The 16,726-nt window shown below is 50.7% G+C and overlaps 5 protein-coding genes across 5 annotated transcripts; all 5 read right to left on the reverse strand.

Annotated features, from left to right (window-relative positions):
* Window positions 1–159: 159 nt before the first annotated feature.
* On the reverse strand, window positions 160–863 carry NEUTE1DRAFT_104952 (uncharacterized protein; the record flags this gene model as incomplete). Its single annotated transcript, XM_009857277.1, has 4 exons — window positions 160–260; window positions 336–431; window positions 560–633; window positions 763–863. 4 exons carry the CDS (start codon window positions 861–863, stop codon window positions 160–162), a joined length of 372 nt encoding a protein of 123 aa, XP_009855579.1.
* Window positions 864–3,089: 2,226 nt separating this feature from the next.
* Window positions 3,090–3,952, reverse strand: NEUTE1DRAFT_132736 (uncharacterized protein; the record flags this gene model as incomplete). The annotated part of the gene is made up of 4 exons (XM_009857278.1): window positions 3,090–3,162; window positions 3,205–3,352; window positions 3,507–3,631; window positions 3,824–3,952. The coding sequence occupies 4 exons, from the start codon at window positions 3,950–3,952 to the stop codon at window positions 3,112–3,114; spliced, it is 453 nt and encodes a 150-aa protein (XP_009855580.1).
* A 6,025-nt stretch (window positions 3,953–9,977) lies between these two features.
* On the reverse strand, window positions 9,978–10,270 carry NEUTE1DRAFT_118582 (uncharacterized protein; the record flags this gene model as incomplete). Its single annotated transcript, XM_009857279.1, has 1 exon — window positions 9,978–10,270. One exon carries the CDS (start codon window positions 10,241–10,243, stop codon window positions 10,064–10,066), a length of 180 nt encoding a protein of 59 aa, XP_009855581.1.
* Window positions 10,271–10,403: 133 nt separating this feature from the next.
* NEUTE1DRAFT_89762 (uncharacterized protein) lies at window positions 10,404–11,660 on the reverse strand (the record flags this gene model as incomplete). The annotated part of the gene is made up of 1 exon (XM_009857280.1): window positions 10,404–11,660. One exon carries the CDS (start codon window positions 11,658–11,660, stop codon window positions 10,404–10,406), a length of 1,257 nt encoding a protein of 418 aa, XP_009855582.1.
* A 3,260-nt stretch (window positions 11,661–14,920) lies between these two features.
* Window positions 14,921–16,316, reverse strand: NEUTE1DRAFT_71072 (uncharacterized protein; the record flags this gene model as incomplete). The annotated part of the gene is made up of 2 exons (XM_009857281.1): window positions 14,921–16,139; window positions 16,200–16,316. The coding sequence occupies 2 exons, from the start codon at window positions 16,236–16,238 to the stop codon at window positions 15,204–15,206; spliced, it is 975 nt and encodes a 324-aa protein (XP_009855583.1).
* Window positions 16,317–16,726: the final 410 nt, after the last annotated feature.

Here is a 16,726-nt window from a genome sequence, read left to right on the forward strand (position 1 = left end):
TTATTTTTTGGGGGCAAGGAAAATGCTGGACATTGGTTGCCGGGCCGCTGCGGCAACAGTGGGTTCCTGCCGGCCTAGCTGCCCTGATGCCGCGCCTAAAGCGGGCGACGGGAGTGAACTGTGCCGTTCCTGTATCTTATTTGGCGGGCGCACAGCGCACTAACCACCCTCATCACTGCAGTCCATGCTTCCAGTCGTCCTCTTCGACCAATCTGGGCCTTTCGACTCAAGACGAAACACCACCACCAAAAAGCGAGCGACTACACAATCACAGTTCAGCAGCACGGACAGTGACAAATCAATCCATTGCCCGTTCGAGACCGATCCACTCTTACTTCCCAAACGATCCTCGTGTCCGACTTTAGAAACCTGGTTTCGCATGATCCCCGCAGTTCCGCCCACCACGAGGCGGTGCCTGACAGTCTGATACACTACATACACGTCAGCTCTCGTGGTTATCTGTCTGAGCTGGAGCTCCAGTCCGTGATCAGAGCGACTATTTCCAATTTTCGGATGAAGTCGACAGTGTGATCGGCCTAGGTTGTTGCTTCGTACATACCACCACCCTCAGACCACCCAAACACGTGCCGTCTCTGTACCACCCCAACTCGTCTTCCATCATTCCACGATTCCCTTTCCACCCACACATTCTACATCAACGACCGAGAAAAGAAATTCGAGTAATGGTACTTCAGGGCCGTACACTACACCTGAGCTGACCAGTGCTGTTATGAGGGTTTCAGAATATCCCTTCGCCCATACCTTGCCATGTTGATGGCTCCAGCCCCAATGTAATAGTCCTCGACGATACGCGCGACAGCCGCCCGATACAGAGTCGCTCCAAGCGAAGCGTGGATGGACATTGTGTATTCTCGTTGGGTGTTAACGATTCTGCTTCTCCAAGTCAAGCATGGCGTGTCGGCGTGACTCTGGTCAAAATGTCACATGGCTTCGAGTAGGCACTACATACACGATAGCATAAGTGGGTGGGTGACGTGATGGTGATATCAACCGCCATTCACTCACCTGGTACATTGGGAATGCTCGAGATAGAATACGCAGCTGCTGGTCACCATTCATTCGAAGCCATCCTGAGAAAGTCGGAACAGAAGTCCGCCAAAAGATCAGCAATTATAGCCAGCTTCAACATTACGACCGATTCACGCAGGCGCATTTTCCGGAGCCGACAAACCCATGCGCTGTTTCAGATTCGACGCGCTGAAAGACGCCGTATACGCTAGAGAATTATTCAGGCGAGGCGCGCTGTTACGACGGGCCATAAGCCGTGGTGTTTCTTTTTCTCTAGCTCTCCTGCTCCTGTTTCCGCTTATTTCTGGCCAGGGCCGCCGTGAAGGTTTCGATTTTGTCTTTTGGGCGAGGTGCGTACGAACTTGCGCTCGGCGCCGATCACCTCTCTCTCGCCTTGTTTTGCTGTCGCGAAAAAGATCGACCCGGCAATGGCTGAGGCGGCCACTTGCGTAGAGAAGGAATACGGCACGAATAAGGGAGGAGGGTAGGATCTTCCACTTGACCAAGTGGTTAAGCTTTTGAAGAGGTGACGACATCTGTGAGACAGACATAGGAAATCCATGGCTTCTCTGAGCCGTCAGGCAGGCAGCGGACGTTGTCTACATGCTGTAAACCACCACAACACATATAACGTGGGCTTATGAATCTGGAGGGCAGCACACTCGGCACCTGAGTAGCCATACCTTACTGACTGGCCCAAGTATCCCCTCAAGCCAGATAAGCATGTGTATATCTGTCAAAGACAAAGCCTTCCTTTCGTCTGCATCTTCCTATTCCTTCGTACAGCACACATCACACGTTTGCTTACGGTTAGCTTAGTAGCTAGTTGAGCTGAGCGTACAGTACCTTGCGCTGACATCCAATCCGCAAAATGCGACCCGCGGTTCCGTCTTCCGCAGTGTCGAAGTTACGAGCAGGGTTTCGAGCATCTGGATGTTGGAAACTGTATCTTGGACGTTTTTCAATTGAGGATTGTGGGCAAGTACAACGTTAAGGTAGGGTTGTAATGTGGGGTACTTACTAGCGAGCAGCGACCAATTCCTAAAATAGCCTCCATCAGCACTGCATGGTAAGACCCGTTAGTATGTATGTAACCCAGTCTCACCAGTCACCTTGTGTGTAAGTCCGGCGGATAGGTCCTGTAACTCTCGACATTGCTTCTCAAAAGCGCAACGGACTGGATTCTACAAGTAAGTTGAGGCGCCAGAGGAGGCGGTCACCATGCAGGTATCAGAAAGAAAAAGCATAACAGTTCGGTCACCTGGTTCTCTTCGTGAGGCCAAACAGCTCACTTTGCTTACTACGGCATGGAAGTTTAAGGTGATGGTTCTAATTGAATGGCTGGAACTTCTTTGGTTGGTGGTCTGACAACTTCCTAGGTATGTACCGTCGTAGCCCGTGATGAGAGAGACATACATGCACGTGATAGCGCGACGATGGAATGTCTTATACCCTAACCACTTTTCTTTTTTGCCTTTCGACGCTATGTATGCATAGGCATCTTACCATCCTTCAACCGAAAGAAAAAAGAAAGAAAAAAGATATCGAAGACGCCCAGATTGCCTCGTCAAGAAGGGAGTCAGTCATACACCACACATCAACCAACGAGAACAGAAAGCCCAGCAGACACTGACTCCAACAACACCAGTTTTTGCTTCTACCCAGACGCGTCAACCAGTAATTTATCATAGTACAAGATACATTTTCAACAGACGCCTGCCTCCTCTCACTCTCGCCATGTGACGAGTCTAAGGCCCAATGCGGTATTCCTTGCCCTGCCCTTAGGGGACAGACAGCAAGAACTAGTTCTAGATGAGGGGGCTCAAGGTATATCGGCGTCAGTACGAAAGGCGGTCAAGAGGGCAAAAGTATAGTCCTACCGCGGATAAGGTGAAGGCCGAGATGCGATGCAGGATATCACATATACCAACCACCAGGCTACTATGGTAGTTTGAGACACCTCCAGTCCAGCGCAAACTGAACATCAAGGGGTCTTTCTTTCTTGGTGTTTTCTCACGTACGTTTGGCGCCACCATACACCAAAAGCAAAGAAGACAGACTGACATTCTTCATCTGATTGGTTCACACGTTTCCTTTCCCCCCTCCATCCTTCTGAGATCCCAGCTGGATAAGCTATTTGTTGCGGTACAACAAGCTGTGAGTCTATATACACACAGTAGTGACCCCGGGGGGAAGATGATGATCGGAAAGGTTGACACCCTCCTCAGCGGGCGCCGCGCTCCACAGACGAATAGTCCCCTTGATAACGACGGGGTTGGGGAGGGAGGGGGGCCTCAACGCGCTTGTGGTAGCGCTGAAGCAACTGTTCGGCAATAGGTACGCAGGTTGTTGCCAACGGTAACGGCGGCATTGTTAAAACCTTCGATGGGCGTGGGGATACGTTGTTGCTTTTGTTGAAGGAGACGATCTTGGGAAGGAGAAACCTTGATGGTACCACGACGACTCGATGAACTTACCCTTGGGGCGTGTGGATGAATTGCTTGGCAGCCACGTTGCAAATGTTTACTTCAGGGGTAATGCGGACATCAGGGCCGTACTTCTTATGAAACTCGTGGACGTAGAAAGAGCGCTGGCCGCCGGCCTACTTGTAGATAAGGGCCCAGTCGGTGAAGCGGGTGTACCAGGGACCGGGAAGGGCAAGTGAGAACCCTGGTAGATGGTCTGGAAAAGGACGGATGCTCTGGTAAGTAAACGGCGAACTGTACGTCGTGGTGAACCGGTGCATGTGGATGGAAGAAGCTGTGCGGAGACTGATGGTGGATTCCCAACGTACCGGAACGAGGAGAATGGCGATCACTGTAAGGCTGAAGAGGGGGACGTTGGATGCGGGTGGTCCCAGAGAAGGGAGACAGATCTTCCAGAAGGGAATTACGGCTGCAAAGTCTTCGGTAAAGGTAATCATGGCTTTGACCTGACTACAAAAGGTGTGAAGCTGGCTCGAGGCTTCGGATGTTTGACACTTTGCCGTTCGAAAGAAATCGTTTATCGCGAAACAACCCCCTCCAACAACAACAGAAATCCGTGAAAGAGACTCACAATCAGCTACCGAAACTCATCCCTGGAAGACGAATGGCTGGCTCTTTTCGATTCTATGGGGAAGATTCCCTAGGTAGGCTCCTAGCATGGGCGAGAGAGGTCGATACGTTGCAAGGGCGGGTCGGCACCATCCGTCTTGTTGACTGTGGAGGCTGAATGTGTTTTAATGGGAGGAGACAGCAGTCCCTGACACACGGCATGATCGGCCAATCATGGACAGTCGGCTCAGCTTCGGCGTCGATCTCTTCCAAGCCCACAACTACTGCAACAGCCGAGTGCAACGTCGGGGATGAAAGAACGCTTTTGACGTCACATGCGGTCCAATTTTCGGTGTGTGTCTGGGTCTCGGGAGGCAGGGAATAGGGAAGGTATAAACGTCGAGGCTACTCTTCGATATTCGTCCACGAATTCGTTGACAAAACACCCATTTTCCTTTCGGTAGCCTATCGACGATGGCCCGACACGAAGCTATGAGAGCATGGCCAAGCTGAGGACTCGAACTGCAATCAAAAACAGCAAGTCAGCAACTGAATCGATTTTTCGACAAACCATCATCATCAAGATACTCGACCTTCTCAACGATCGCACCTTGACACTACGATTACATGGCCCGAGACCATAAGCCGTACAAGGACGCTCTCAGATTCGCAGGCAGAGTCAGTTCCAAGACATCAACCTTGATTGGATCCCTTTTTCAGATTCGAGTCGATTAACGTAAAACCTTGTGGCCGTTGGATTTGACGAGGCACCTGAAAGCCTCGACGTCTAGGAGAAGAGAGAACAAAGACCAATTGCCAGGTTAGCTGTCAACATATTCTCGAGCTAGCCCAATCACCTTGCATATCCCGAGCTGTTGGTGAACAAAACCGTTGGTCATCTTGTCGCTCAAAGGAAATAATGGGCGAGCACCCGACACCCAGCCTGCCTGTCCTCTTTATCTCCAAAATTACCGATCGAAAGAGCCAGAGCGGAAAGTCCAGGTTGTCGGATACTTTTCGTTGCGGAAGGTGCGCAGAACGCTTAAAGGAAACAATTCGACAAAGCTCTGCATGAGTTGGCGGTCAATCGAAACGATACTACCCCCCGCGATTGCTTCCTTTCATCTTTCCGAGATCGAACGGATCGTAGCAGGATGTTTTAGTCAGCGGAAACATGACATGGCGTAATCGACGATGGTGGGATTTGCACTTTCCCGTTCAGGGCGAGATGTTGGTCTGCACCTTCTTTGCCAAAGGTGACTCTGCCATTATAGGGCTCAGTCCAGTCAGAACCGCGGCGTTGACCACCAATGTCCAACGTCTCTTCAAGAAGCGACGTTCTTCCGTTCCTGTCCTAACAAATGAAGGAAGCGATGGACCTCGAGGCGTCCCGCCGGGTGTTCGCGCCACCTTCCATTAAGACCTCGACGGGAGCAATGGACGAGATAAGACTGAATTCTCATAGATGGGTGTAAAGGATGTCATCACGCTATCGTGGAGCAGCTGCAACGAAATTTGCAGAAAACCGATCCCCGGCCCCGTTTGCTGAGCGGAAGTCATTTCTCTTTTCGCCGTAAGCAGTCGGTTCAGTTTCTAAAGTTCTGCCGTGTGGACGCTGCGGGACCCATGGGTGTGACTCCTCAACGCGGCACGGCCAAGTGGCTTCCGGGACCGTATCTATTCCGGAATGATCCCCCCCCATCATTTCTCTTCTGCTCAGATGACGATCCTACCTTTTCTCGCTTCTTTTTTCTCATAGTTTCCTTCACGTTTACTCGCACACTCACCCGTGGTACCATGAGAATCACAACGTTGACCGCACTGTCTATCGCTTCTTCATGCTACCGCCCTGGTGCATCAACTGTCACCAAAATCTTGGGGCCATCGATTCCGACATTCACTTTCCCCTCAAGACGGCATGATACACGGCATTATGTTCTGAGAATTCTCGGGGCCGCCGATGGTGTGTACATCTTCACACCTTGCAGACTTTGCTACATCAATCATCGCAAACGCTGAGGTCGTCATGGCCTCGTCTATAACTGCCTTCGTGCACCTCATAACCCTAGCATTAGATTATTTCGCCATGTCCGATCGTTGATCGTCTTCTCGCAACGGCCGCCAGGGTGAACCTGGTGGGAACATGCGGAGTGCATTACTCGACATGCGATGCGATTCGGGTCACCCTTGCTTTGTGACAAATCAGCTTCTGACTCGATGAACGAACCATTCGGTTGCTTTAATAGCACCTACGAACGCTTGACTGACAGCAAATCTCACCTACAATTCAGTTGTGTGCTAGAGTCTTTGGCGTGCAGTTGAAATGTCGACAAATTGGAAGCGGGCTCACCTAGCCGAAACGGAGAAATTTGCACACAGCAAGCATGCAGCAGGTCTAGGTATACCGAGACATCCCAGACACACGGCGTCAGGAATGTAAATAACAGTAGCTGAGGTTACACTACCACAACGAGTGATAAGTATGCAATGTCTTTGGTCAAGAATCTTGCATCAACGAAGGAGTCAACAATGCCTCCGAGCAATCCAACGAGAGGCTTCCGCATTTATCAGATTGTTCAACTGCAAGGAAACGGATATGGGGTGATTGATGGAATTCTACTAACTGCACTGGTAGCCTTGTCATTGCTTCAGATACCGAGAACACAATCCTTCCCTGCGGATAAAACCCTAACCCTCACAGAGACCAGAGTACCCATCTGCGAAACCGACCCCTTCGCCTTGACATTCGCAGATTCTCGGTCGATGAATGGGATATCCGAAACATCGGTGCGGAGGAAGAAAGAGAAGCTGGTTCACCATACTGTCTGGGTATAGATACGTCAGTTCACCTGCGGTGTATTGCTCAAAGTCACGAGTGTCTCAGTTGAGACAGTTGCACTTGCCCGCTTAACCGGCTCATTTTGTTACACGTGAAGGAAAGCGGAATGTACTACGGAAGGTACAAGCTCGAAATACTTTTCAAAAATCTCAAAGTACATCAGGGTACCTCGAGTCATTCCCATGTCACGGCTCGAGAAGTGAACAAGGGAATATGGGAATAACATGGAATGGCATTCTTGTTGGAGATGGAGATAGGCGTACTACATCATTCTCTACGAGACTTGCACATTCTTCCCAAGTCAAAGCTCACGGCAACTCGGCCGTGCTAGCTACCTGGTAAGCATGTCTCACTTGGTTCTTCGTGAAGCTGCACCTCGGAGATGCCCTATTGCTAACTTGAATCACCTGAATCCAGAATTGTGTCAAGTATCTGCTAGGCAGCCAACGCATGACACCATAATCTTCGAATTCAATCCGAAGGTAGCCTCTCACTCCATCAACTTTACCAGTTTTGCACCCTGACCAGGTCTTCTCCCCTCCACCACGTGTCAGTTTTCAAGTTCTTCCTGCCCTAGTTTCAAGTTCGCCCTGAAGTTTTCCCACCTTGTCCGCTAGACAACGATGTCGGTATCCGTCCCGCGGCCCCATGCCGTTATGCCCAACTGCCGAATTCCGTTCCCCGAACATCCATCCCTGCCATCATCCACTATTGGGAAGCTACAGGCTACAAGAGCTCAGGCTATCACTGTAAGACACTGCGATACTCGCTTATTGTGAGAAGAAACTTTGATGAATGTGACACAACATTCCGGCCTCATCAATGGCAACAAGCTGGACATTTCTTAGCCATATCCTCGGTCCGAACCGAGAAGGAAGTTGGAATGCTTGTCAACTTCCGGTTCACATGATGCCATCAGCTACTGCTCAGTGTATGCAGTTGCTTTCCAGCTTGCCGCTCATAGATTGTTCGGCTAAGTTCCGGTCACGAGCCGCGGAAACCTCTTTGCGGTGCAGGCGGTGCCTGATGGCGATGATAGCTATCCAGGTATGACTTCGCCAGGAAAACTGCGTAATCACCTTGATGTACAACGGCGCAGCAACCCGGCAAAGCAAGAATTGCACGGAGAACCCAAATTCGCGTGTTATTATGGTGTCTACAACTTTCTAGGTAAAGGAGTCATCAACCATCGACGACTCTCATATGGTAAGCAAACAATGTCCCAGGATATCCCAAACTCAAGCCGTCTTTACCTTTTGCTCACATCCTTAACTGATCAATCTGTAAGCCCAGATCACGGGGCGGAACTGCTTGTTTCCTCACCGAAGTGAGAGACCAACACCTACCCTGCAGCCAGCACACTTGTACAACCCGACATCAAGTCTCGCTTTACCGAGCCTCGCTTAGGCAGAGTCTGACACTTAACCTCATGTATGTCTCGAGCTTCAACCCGGATCAGCACTAACTAGTCGCTAGGGACACCCCATAAACGTCAATAGTTCTCGCAAGGCTGCCACGATTCTTTGATGGAACTGTTCACCCACTTGTTTCAGTCATAAGGCATCCTTCTGTGTGCTTTGCCACTGCCATGGCATTCAGATACGACCGAGACCAACCGACTGCAGCAAACCAGCAGAGAGATTTCGGGACCGTGCCGTGTCGGCTCCATGACTCAGATATGCGTGCGTATATGAACTCCGATTGCGCTGCTAGAGAACATACCCGGCGCTTCTCGAGTCTCTGCTGGTTGAGCGAACGGTTGGTTGCCTTACAGCTTAGAGGGTACCATCCAATCTAGGCATGCTATCTTCAGTTACTAGAGGTAGTATAGGTAACTAGTGCAAGGCCAAACAAATCATTGATTCAGAAAGCTCAAATAGTATTACGGAAAGCAGACAAACATCCGCTGACCGCAAGCAGGTAGGCAGCATCCGCACAAGATACCAGAAAAGTCGGATCTTGTTCGCCAAACACAGCACATATTTGTGATAGAGGTACTTGGTAGGTAGGTATGTAAATGAACTGCATGTCTTAAACAAAGGCAAATGGGCATCAAGTAGGAACCTATGTAGGTATTTATCCCGTTTCAACCCAGAAAAAAATGTTTGCTCCTTTCTGTGTGCTGCTGCTGCACACTCAACCAATAATCTTTCCCGATATCAATCACAAGCCCCCTTAGGTAGGTTTTTGCGACCTCACCAGATAGATACCTACCTACACTAGGTAGGTAGATTAGATCAGGGCTTTTCACCGACTCCGATCTTTTCCTCCCGGTGAAGAAATCTTGTTCCGCAGAGAAAAAAAATCTCCGATACCTCCGATACTCGCACCCACACTTTCTGTGATCGGTAGTAGTATTGTTGTTGTTTGCCTGTCGTAACCAGTTACGCCATACCTAGAGGTACCCTAAGGCTGACTCGGACATTCAAATAATATCGATGAACCAAACTGGCGGTCAACCTTTTGAATAGCGAATCATTCTGTATTTTTGTATTTTGTATATAGGTAGGTTGAATGGTACATCTAGGTAAGGCAAGGTAGGTAAGGTAGGTAAGGTAAGGTAGGTAACATTGTGCAAATCAGATCACATGTGTTGTAAGTTGCCTTGTTGGGATTCATGTTGGGACTTTGGACCGCCGCCCGTGAGACCCGTGAGACGGGGTGCAACGGGCACAACGGGCAACGCTGGATCGGGCGGGGGCATGAGGCTCTGCTGGCGTAACAGTCAGTAGAGGTAACTCCCGTCTGTAGAGGTAGGTAGGTAGGTAAGTCGGGACTGGTATGTAGATAGGTACTCGAGGTGGCTTGGCTCACGAAATGAGTTGCAATTTCTCTTACATCTTGTAGATGATTTGATTGCGAAAGACCTGCAGAATTATATTGGCAATAAAATGAATGCGATTTTGGCTTTTGAGGAAGTGATAATTCCAAATGTGATCTAGTTCCTGGCAACTACTGTGACTGATGCTCAAGATTCTCAACTGAAAGTGTTGCACAGGTAAATTCATCAATTTTATACCAGACTACAATTGACCATTACAGTGTAGATTAGATACAAGATAGACATGATGTAGAAAAGTAATTAACATTTTATATCATTATCTGGAGATTAAAATCAGGAGGAGATTAAAATCATAAAGATGATCAAGTCCAAAGTAAGTCAGACTTGCTGTTTGTGCCTCCCAACCGGTATGCCATACCATCCATGCATGCTACATATTTGATCCAAAACGCCGTTGACCGTAAAGTTTGTTGAAAAAAAGCCACCGTTTGATGTTTCCCATATTCCCAAAATTTTTGCACCGCGGTATTCCCCCGTAGTGTAGGTGTATGCTGTCATGATGTTTCCATCTGCCAATCTGGGCGACAGCTATGTAGGTAGATAAAAGGAAAGGAAAGAGATCAAGGAAACAACGCTAAAAGTTCAAAAATAGTAAAGAAACTCTAAAGAGCTTCTGAAGAAAAGAAAAGAAAAGAAAAGAAAAGAAAAATCACAAAGACTAAAGCCTCGAAGAATCTGCCCACATACTCAGCACCGGGTCCATGAAAAACCCATCAAACTTCTCCATCGCCACGTTCCTCTCGCCTTTCTCCCTCCAAATCAAGCCATGCTTGTCATGGACCGTAATCGGCGGCTCCGCCGTGACGATGCTCAAGTCGGCCTTTTTGGAGTCAGAGACGATAGGCATGGCATCATCAAACAACTGCCTCAACCTCCTCCTGTGCTCAGAAGGAACGTTGGCCCGTACTGCCTCCCTGTACACCCAATCGCCCAGTGTCTCCACGTTGGGGCGTTCCTTGGGCCGGAGCGAGTCACCCTTTGCGCAGGCCACCTGGGCAAAGCACACGGCAAGGATGATCCATGCGATGGCTTCACCGGGGGTCGTGGAGCCGGGAGGCTGGCGGAACTCGATTGTGCCTCGAGACTTGTTGTGCACGAGGTTGAGAAAGTTCCATCGGTAGCCGGAATGAGGAAAGTCGGACCGCTGGCCGAGGGCCCGGCCCGTGGATGAGTTGGGGTCGCAGCGGACCATGTGTGCCGCGATATATTTCCGTTTGCTGAGGGAGTCCAGGTGTGAGAAGCACTCGGCTGTGGTCAGGTTGGCCATTTGCTTGTTGTACCGGTTGCTCTTGGCGAAGACAGAGGTGCGGCGGTAGAGAGGCATGACAGCGTCGAGGCAGGACTCGAAGTAGAGAATGGACTTGGAAAGGGCGCGGATATCGGAGCGTGTCCACTCTGGGTGGTCTTGGTCTAGGGGAGCGAGGTGGATAGAAGTGCTGCATTCGTGTGTAGAAGTGGTCTCAAAGTCTCGGTTGAGGACTTGCATGAAACTCTCAAAATGTTGGATCCAGGTGTCGAAGGAGGAGAAGCGGAAAAGAGGAGAGACAAACTTCATGGCGTGTTTGTACTCGGTAGGCTTGGACTGAATAGAGTGGTCGCTGGTGATAGTCCAAACTTTGTAGGAAGGCGTGTGAGTGTGTGTGGGGTGGTCGTACGGGTAATCCGAAAGAATTTGAGACTTGATGCCTCCATTGGTAAGGGAGTAGAGAATCTCGTCCTCAAGAGACTCTGAGCTTCGATGATCCGCCCGACGGCTTCGAATCTGAAGGGTCAGTTCTGCGCAGAAACGGAACTGCTTTGGCTCAGACTCTTCGAGGTAAACCATGCTGTGACGGCGGTGGTCACGGTCACGGTGACGGTGACGGCTCCTGGTCGACCCGTCTGAACTAACGGAGGGAGTGGTGGCATGAGGCATGGCTGCTTAGATGTGTTCAGGTTGTTCTAGATGTTCTTAAGAAAATAGCTAGACTGTCTGAAGAAGCGAGTGACTGTGAAGCTTGATGACTTGAACAGCTTTGAAACCAACAACACGAACATTGGGATCTGTCGAGGAATCTTATACCTTCATCTTGAAGGATGAGAGAGTGGCCCTTGGTCAGTCCCGATCGGCCAGGGCCACCAAGGGGCCCAGGATGCGCGAAAGCGCGGCCTTCTAGCAGGGGGGTGTTACGGCTCGTCCTCGGAACGGTCATGTTCTTTTTGGTCGAAGGTTGCATTGCACAAGGAGCTCAAACTTCGTGAACGATGAGTGGTACGGTGGGAAGGCAGGTATCTACCAATTTCGGTACAAGAAGAACTGAGCTAGGTCTAAGGCGGTAAGGAGGGACGATGGTCGTTTCTGTATGACCATGTCACCATTCGAAGTGTCGGACATGGGTGAGAGTGGGCCGCCGGTATGGCCCACCACCAGTTGTAGTTGGAGCTTTGGTGTCTACATGCGAGTGTCATGCGTAGCAGCATCGAGCTATTCTTCCATTGCACACACCTACGCACACCGTCAGTTTAAAGTGGACAAGCATACAGATAGCCTGCAGATGCAAGACGCAGGCAGAACGAAGTGCCGTCCTGTAGACGATCACTCATCGGATGGCCCCGAAGTAAGCTGCTGCTGCTGTGCCCAATGATGTTCCACAGAACACGCCTGAAGCATAGCCGAATCTGTAATTACTGCCTTGTTTGAGAGGAAGGATACCAACTCACAATCTACATCGGGAAACTGCTGTACGGTAGAGTGTCCCTGTGGATCGCCAAAACAAGACAATTAAACAAGGCTGCCAGTGGGGATCACGCACCCGATCGAACCTATCTCTAGGAATGGCAGTGGTTAACAGGCGGCCTTTGGCCCTTTGGGTGGCTGCATGAGCTCCGCCACCAAAAATATATCATCCATGACCATCAGAGAGTGCTGTGTTGTCGACTTGGCCGTGTTACAATGGGCCTAGGGCCATAATGCTGCAGTCGTCAGGAAGTGGATTTTTCAACATTTGGACTCCTGGCGAGACCGGCCAGACTCTTGAACCCCCATTGTTTTCTTTGGCTCTTGACCAGTAGGAGCTTTCTTTGAAGAGCAATGGTAGCATCGAAGCGGCTACCGGGTTCCTTCCAGCCACAGCGGCCCCAGGTAGTATCGGTCGCTGTCGTGATTGGTTCCCTCAGGTGTCGACCAGGCCGGAACAGGGCCTCAAACTGTTACAGACTGCAGCAATGGACGCATGGATTGGTTGTCAACGTCCCATTCGAGCGTCCCTCAAGGGACCCAGGGAACTGGTTCACAAACCCCTGGCGCTCAAAATCATCTAAAACTCTCCTAAAAGCGCGAGCGCGGATCGGGATGTCGACATCAACGGTAATGGCACTGCCACCTCCGCGCTGTAGAGCATCTTATTCGGAAGCTTCTGTATCAATAGCCGCGCGGATAGCACAATGGCATTGCCAAGAGTGATGGGGAGGGAAAGGTGAGTTGGAGTTGAAAATAGGCCAGAAGCCTAACGCTGCGCGGCATAAAAAAATGCCCGGCTTTGATCTGTGTTCCTAGCTCCGGCGGAAAGCGCCGACTAGTAGTGTGGATATGTGGCCGCCCACCGAAGCTCTTCAGGGAAGGATGATAAGTTCAAACGTCGTCCTGCGCCGATTTAGGCAATGTCTGTGTTCCGTTGCCAGCCAGAGCATGTATGTAAGATGATGTCGTGAACTTGTGAAACCGCATATCCCATTTGGACATGGAAAATCTCCAGATCCAGGATGATGCCGCCTTAAGGGTCTCTTCCTGTTCATTTATGCAGTCGAGCCTTACTTATTAACCTCGTCTTGGTGCTACACCGGGCATATGTTGCGGCACTGGGGCGACCTGTCGTGTTCTCGTGAAAGGTTCTTCGCCTGCTTCAAGCTTCTGGGTCTTGTCCTTGTTCCTTTGAACCTTGTCATGCGTGCAAGTGTGCGTCCACATCAAACGGATGCCCGAGCGTACTTTCATTCATGAACCAGCCTAATCCCGTTTCAGATCTCGGTGTTGAGTTTATCCTCGGTCCCTTGTTCTGGATCGCCTCCGTCTGGGGCGTCTGGATGCCTGCTGGATCGACGTGGACTCACGAAAGCGAGCTGCCGAAACTGACACTGCCAGCTTTGGCTTTGCGCACCGTTGCTCAATCGCGCCTCGGTTGGTATGTTTGATGGCGGGAATGTGGTCTCGTGTGTTGTGCTTCATAGCGAAGGTCTCGGTAAAATTGTCCGAAAGTCTGATGTAAAGATCGTTCAGATTCAGATCCTTGTCTTGTGATCTGCATGGCAGTGCAACTAGCCCTAGAGAATGAGTTGCATTCGATCGTCTTTCACTCTCCGAGGTTGGGTGGTGATGCATCACTCGTTGTCGCTCTCTCGTATCTTGAAAAATTGTAAGTTATCTGCTCTTGCTTGATCAGCCACTCCACCACCTGTTGTCCAGTTTGAATCGGTCTTTCGGTCCGAACAGGGAAGTTGACTATAGACGAAGTCAAGTACCTCCTCAGCCGTTGGGGATTAGTGTTTTCCACAGCAATATGGAAATCGAATGATGTCCTCCCCGGGCGAGATCCGATGATCACAGCATGGCAGAGCTGTTGTCAAATGGGAACGATTATTCAACTTGAGAATATTCAGCAATTTGTGTGTTTTTCAACCCCTGCATTGCGTTGAGCCAGGTAGAGTGCACATGGTCGGTCGATGGATTGCGATTCGGTGGAATGGACTCTGCCGAGTTAAAACTTGGTCGTTAGCTTCGGACCATGTAATGGCAAGGACTTGTGTACATGATATCGGACGAGCACTTATAGTAAAAGGGATTCATGCTCTGAATCTTTATGTCCAGTTGACTGGCTGGTCCTAGACTTGTGCGATACATGATGCGCGATGCTGTTGTCCTTCATGGGCTGCCCAGGATGACGGTTTACTTGCTCCCGCCAAAGAGAGAAGATAGGGGGTTGGATGTTTTGGAGAGGAATGTGGATGATGCGGAGGCAAACCCTAATGCTGTAACTTTCCATAGGATGATCAATATTTTCCTCCTGTCGAAAATGGTGAAGTGGGCAAGGAAAGAAAGAGAACACGAAGAGAAGAATCGCCCCGCGTTGGGTGAATGTGGAAACCCAACCTCCCCGTGGGTGTACCTGCCGAATATACTTGAGACATCATACTCAAGATTGGAAAGAACTCTGAACGAAATTCACTGTAATAACCTTGGCAGTATTGTGAGTATCGCCTATGCATCAGTATAGCTGTAGCTACCTCTAGGTAGAACCTCAAAATAACCTTCTCTCGCCCGTTTGCGCCAGCCTCTGGTATCTCACCTACTGGTGAAGCCCTCTTTGCAATCCAAACAATCCATGAAACAGCAAAACCACTTTGAAACAAAGCAACATCAAGAAGAGAAAGAAGCGCCATGAAGGTCCCGGAGATGAATCCTCACCGTGACCAAGAAATCAACCTACTCCTTCTTGGCAACAGTATCAAAGCACTCCTTGATACTCGTAGCACTCCTCCTCAACGCCTCCTTCTCCTTCTCGTTCAACAACAGCTCCACATCCTGATGCGCTCCCTTACTGTTCAGCTTGCATGGCATGCTAAGCGCCACACCCTCCACGCCGGCATAGTCACCCACTCTTGACACGGTAACCAGCTGATCGGCATTGGTAATGATAGGCTCCAAGATGCTCACCAGTACGCTTGCCACACCGTAGTTCGTCTTTCCCTTCCTCTGGATAATCTCATAAGCCGCCTCGCGCGTGCGCTTGCTCAGCGCATCCATAGCCTCCTCATCGTACACGATGCCCTTCTGCTTGCAGTAGTCCTCCAGGCGCATGCCGGCGATGCTGGCGAGCGACCACACAGGCAGCTGGCTGTCGCCGTGCTCGCCAACAATGACGGCGTGCACGTTGCGCGGGTTGACGCCGTAGTGCTTGCCGAGCTCGTGGCGGAAGCGGGTGGTGTCCATGGCGGTGCCTGAGCCGATGACGCGCTGGACGGGGAATCCGCTGAGCTCGTACGCGGCCTTGGTGAGCACGTCGCATGGGTTGGTGGCCACGATCAGGATCGTGTTGGGCGCGTGCTTGGCGATCTGCGGTACGATTTGCTCAAACAGACCGTAGTTGGTCTTGACTAGATCCATGCGAGTCTGCCCGGGCTTCTGGTTGACGCCGGCGGTGATGATGACGGCCGTGGCACCTGCGCAGTCTTCGTACTCGCCCACGCTGACCTTGGCGTGCGCGAAGTGGGCGGCGTGTGAAAGGTCCATAACCTCGCCGAGGGCGCGGTTCTTATCGATATCGATGAGGACGATCTCGGCGGCGAGATGGCTGAGGAGGAGGGCGTAGGCGGTGGTGACGCCAACGGAGCCGGCACCTACGATGGCGACCTTGATGGACTGAAGGTTTTGTCAATGGAAACCCTTGATTATGACGACCGGGGTTCAGATGTAACTCACCTTGGCATGGCTCTCGATTTCCGTGCTTGGTACCGACATTTTTGCTGTTATGTTGTCTGTGGAGAGTGTCGATAATCTGCTGATATCTGAGGGTTCGACTGGAAAGAGCACTTGAGATGTGACCCGGGAGGAGATGGTCTATTTGTAGTAGAAAGCAGGGGGAATGTTTTCTTGCTGCCTTGTTGTCGAGATCCTCAGAGCTATCTTATACGAGATCCAGATTTAGGCACCGCCCGCCCAGTTGGGATGGAGCCCGATTGGGTATCTTTGCCAACATTGGATGACACCTTATCTCGATCGCGATGCAGATTTGAGTGGTTGACAAAGGGTGAAGCTCCCGTCAGATCGGCCTGTTGCAGGACTTGCGCAGCTTGTCTAGTCGTGATTGGGAAACAAACAGACGATCTAGAACTAGATGGCCGTCCAGCGGAGAAGTCGTCAGGGTTTCGTATTGGTCTGGGCAGCGACAAACGCTGTGCCTCACTGGTGGACCGACAGCCAAGACAGAAACTCCGTCTCGATCCCCT

Source organism: Neurospora tetrasperma (assembly GCF_000213175.1).
Source record: "Neurospora tetrasperma FGSC 2508 unplaced genomic scaffold NEUTE1scaffold_81, whole genome shotgun sequence".
Taxonomy (NCBI): domain Eukaryota; kingdom Fungi; phylum Ascomycota; class Sordariomycetes; order Sordariales; family Sordariaceae; genus Neurospora; species Neurospora tetrasperma.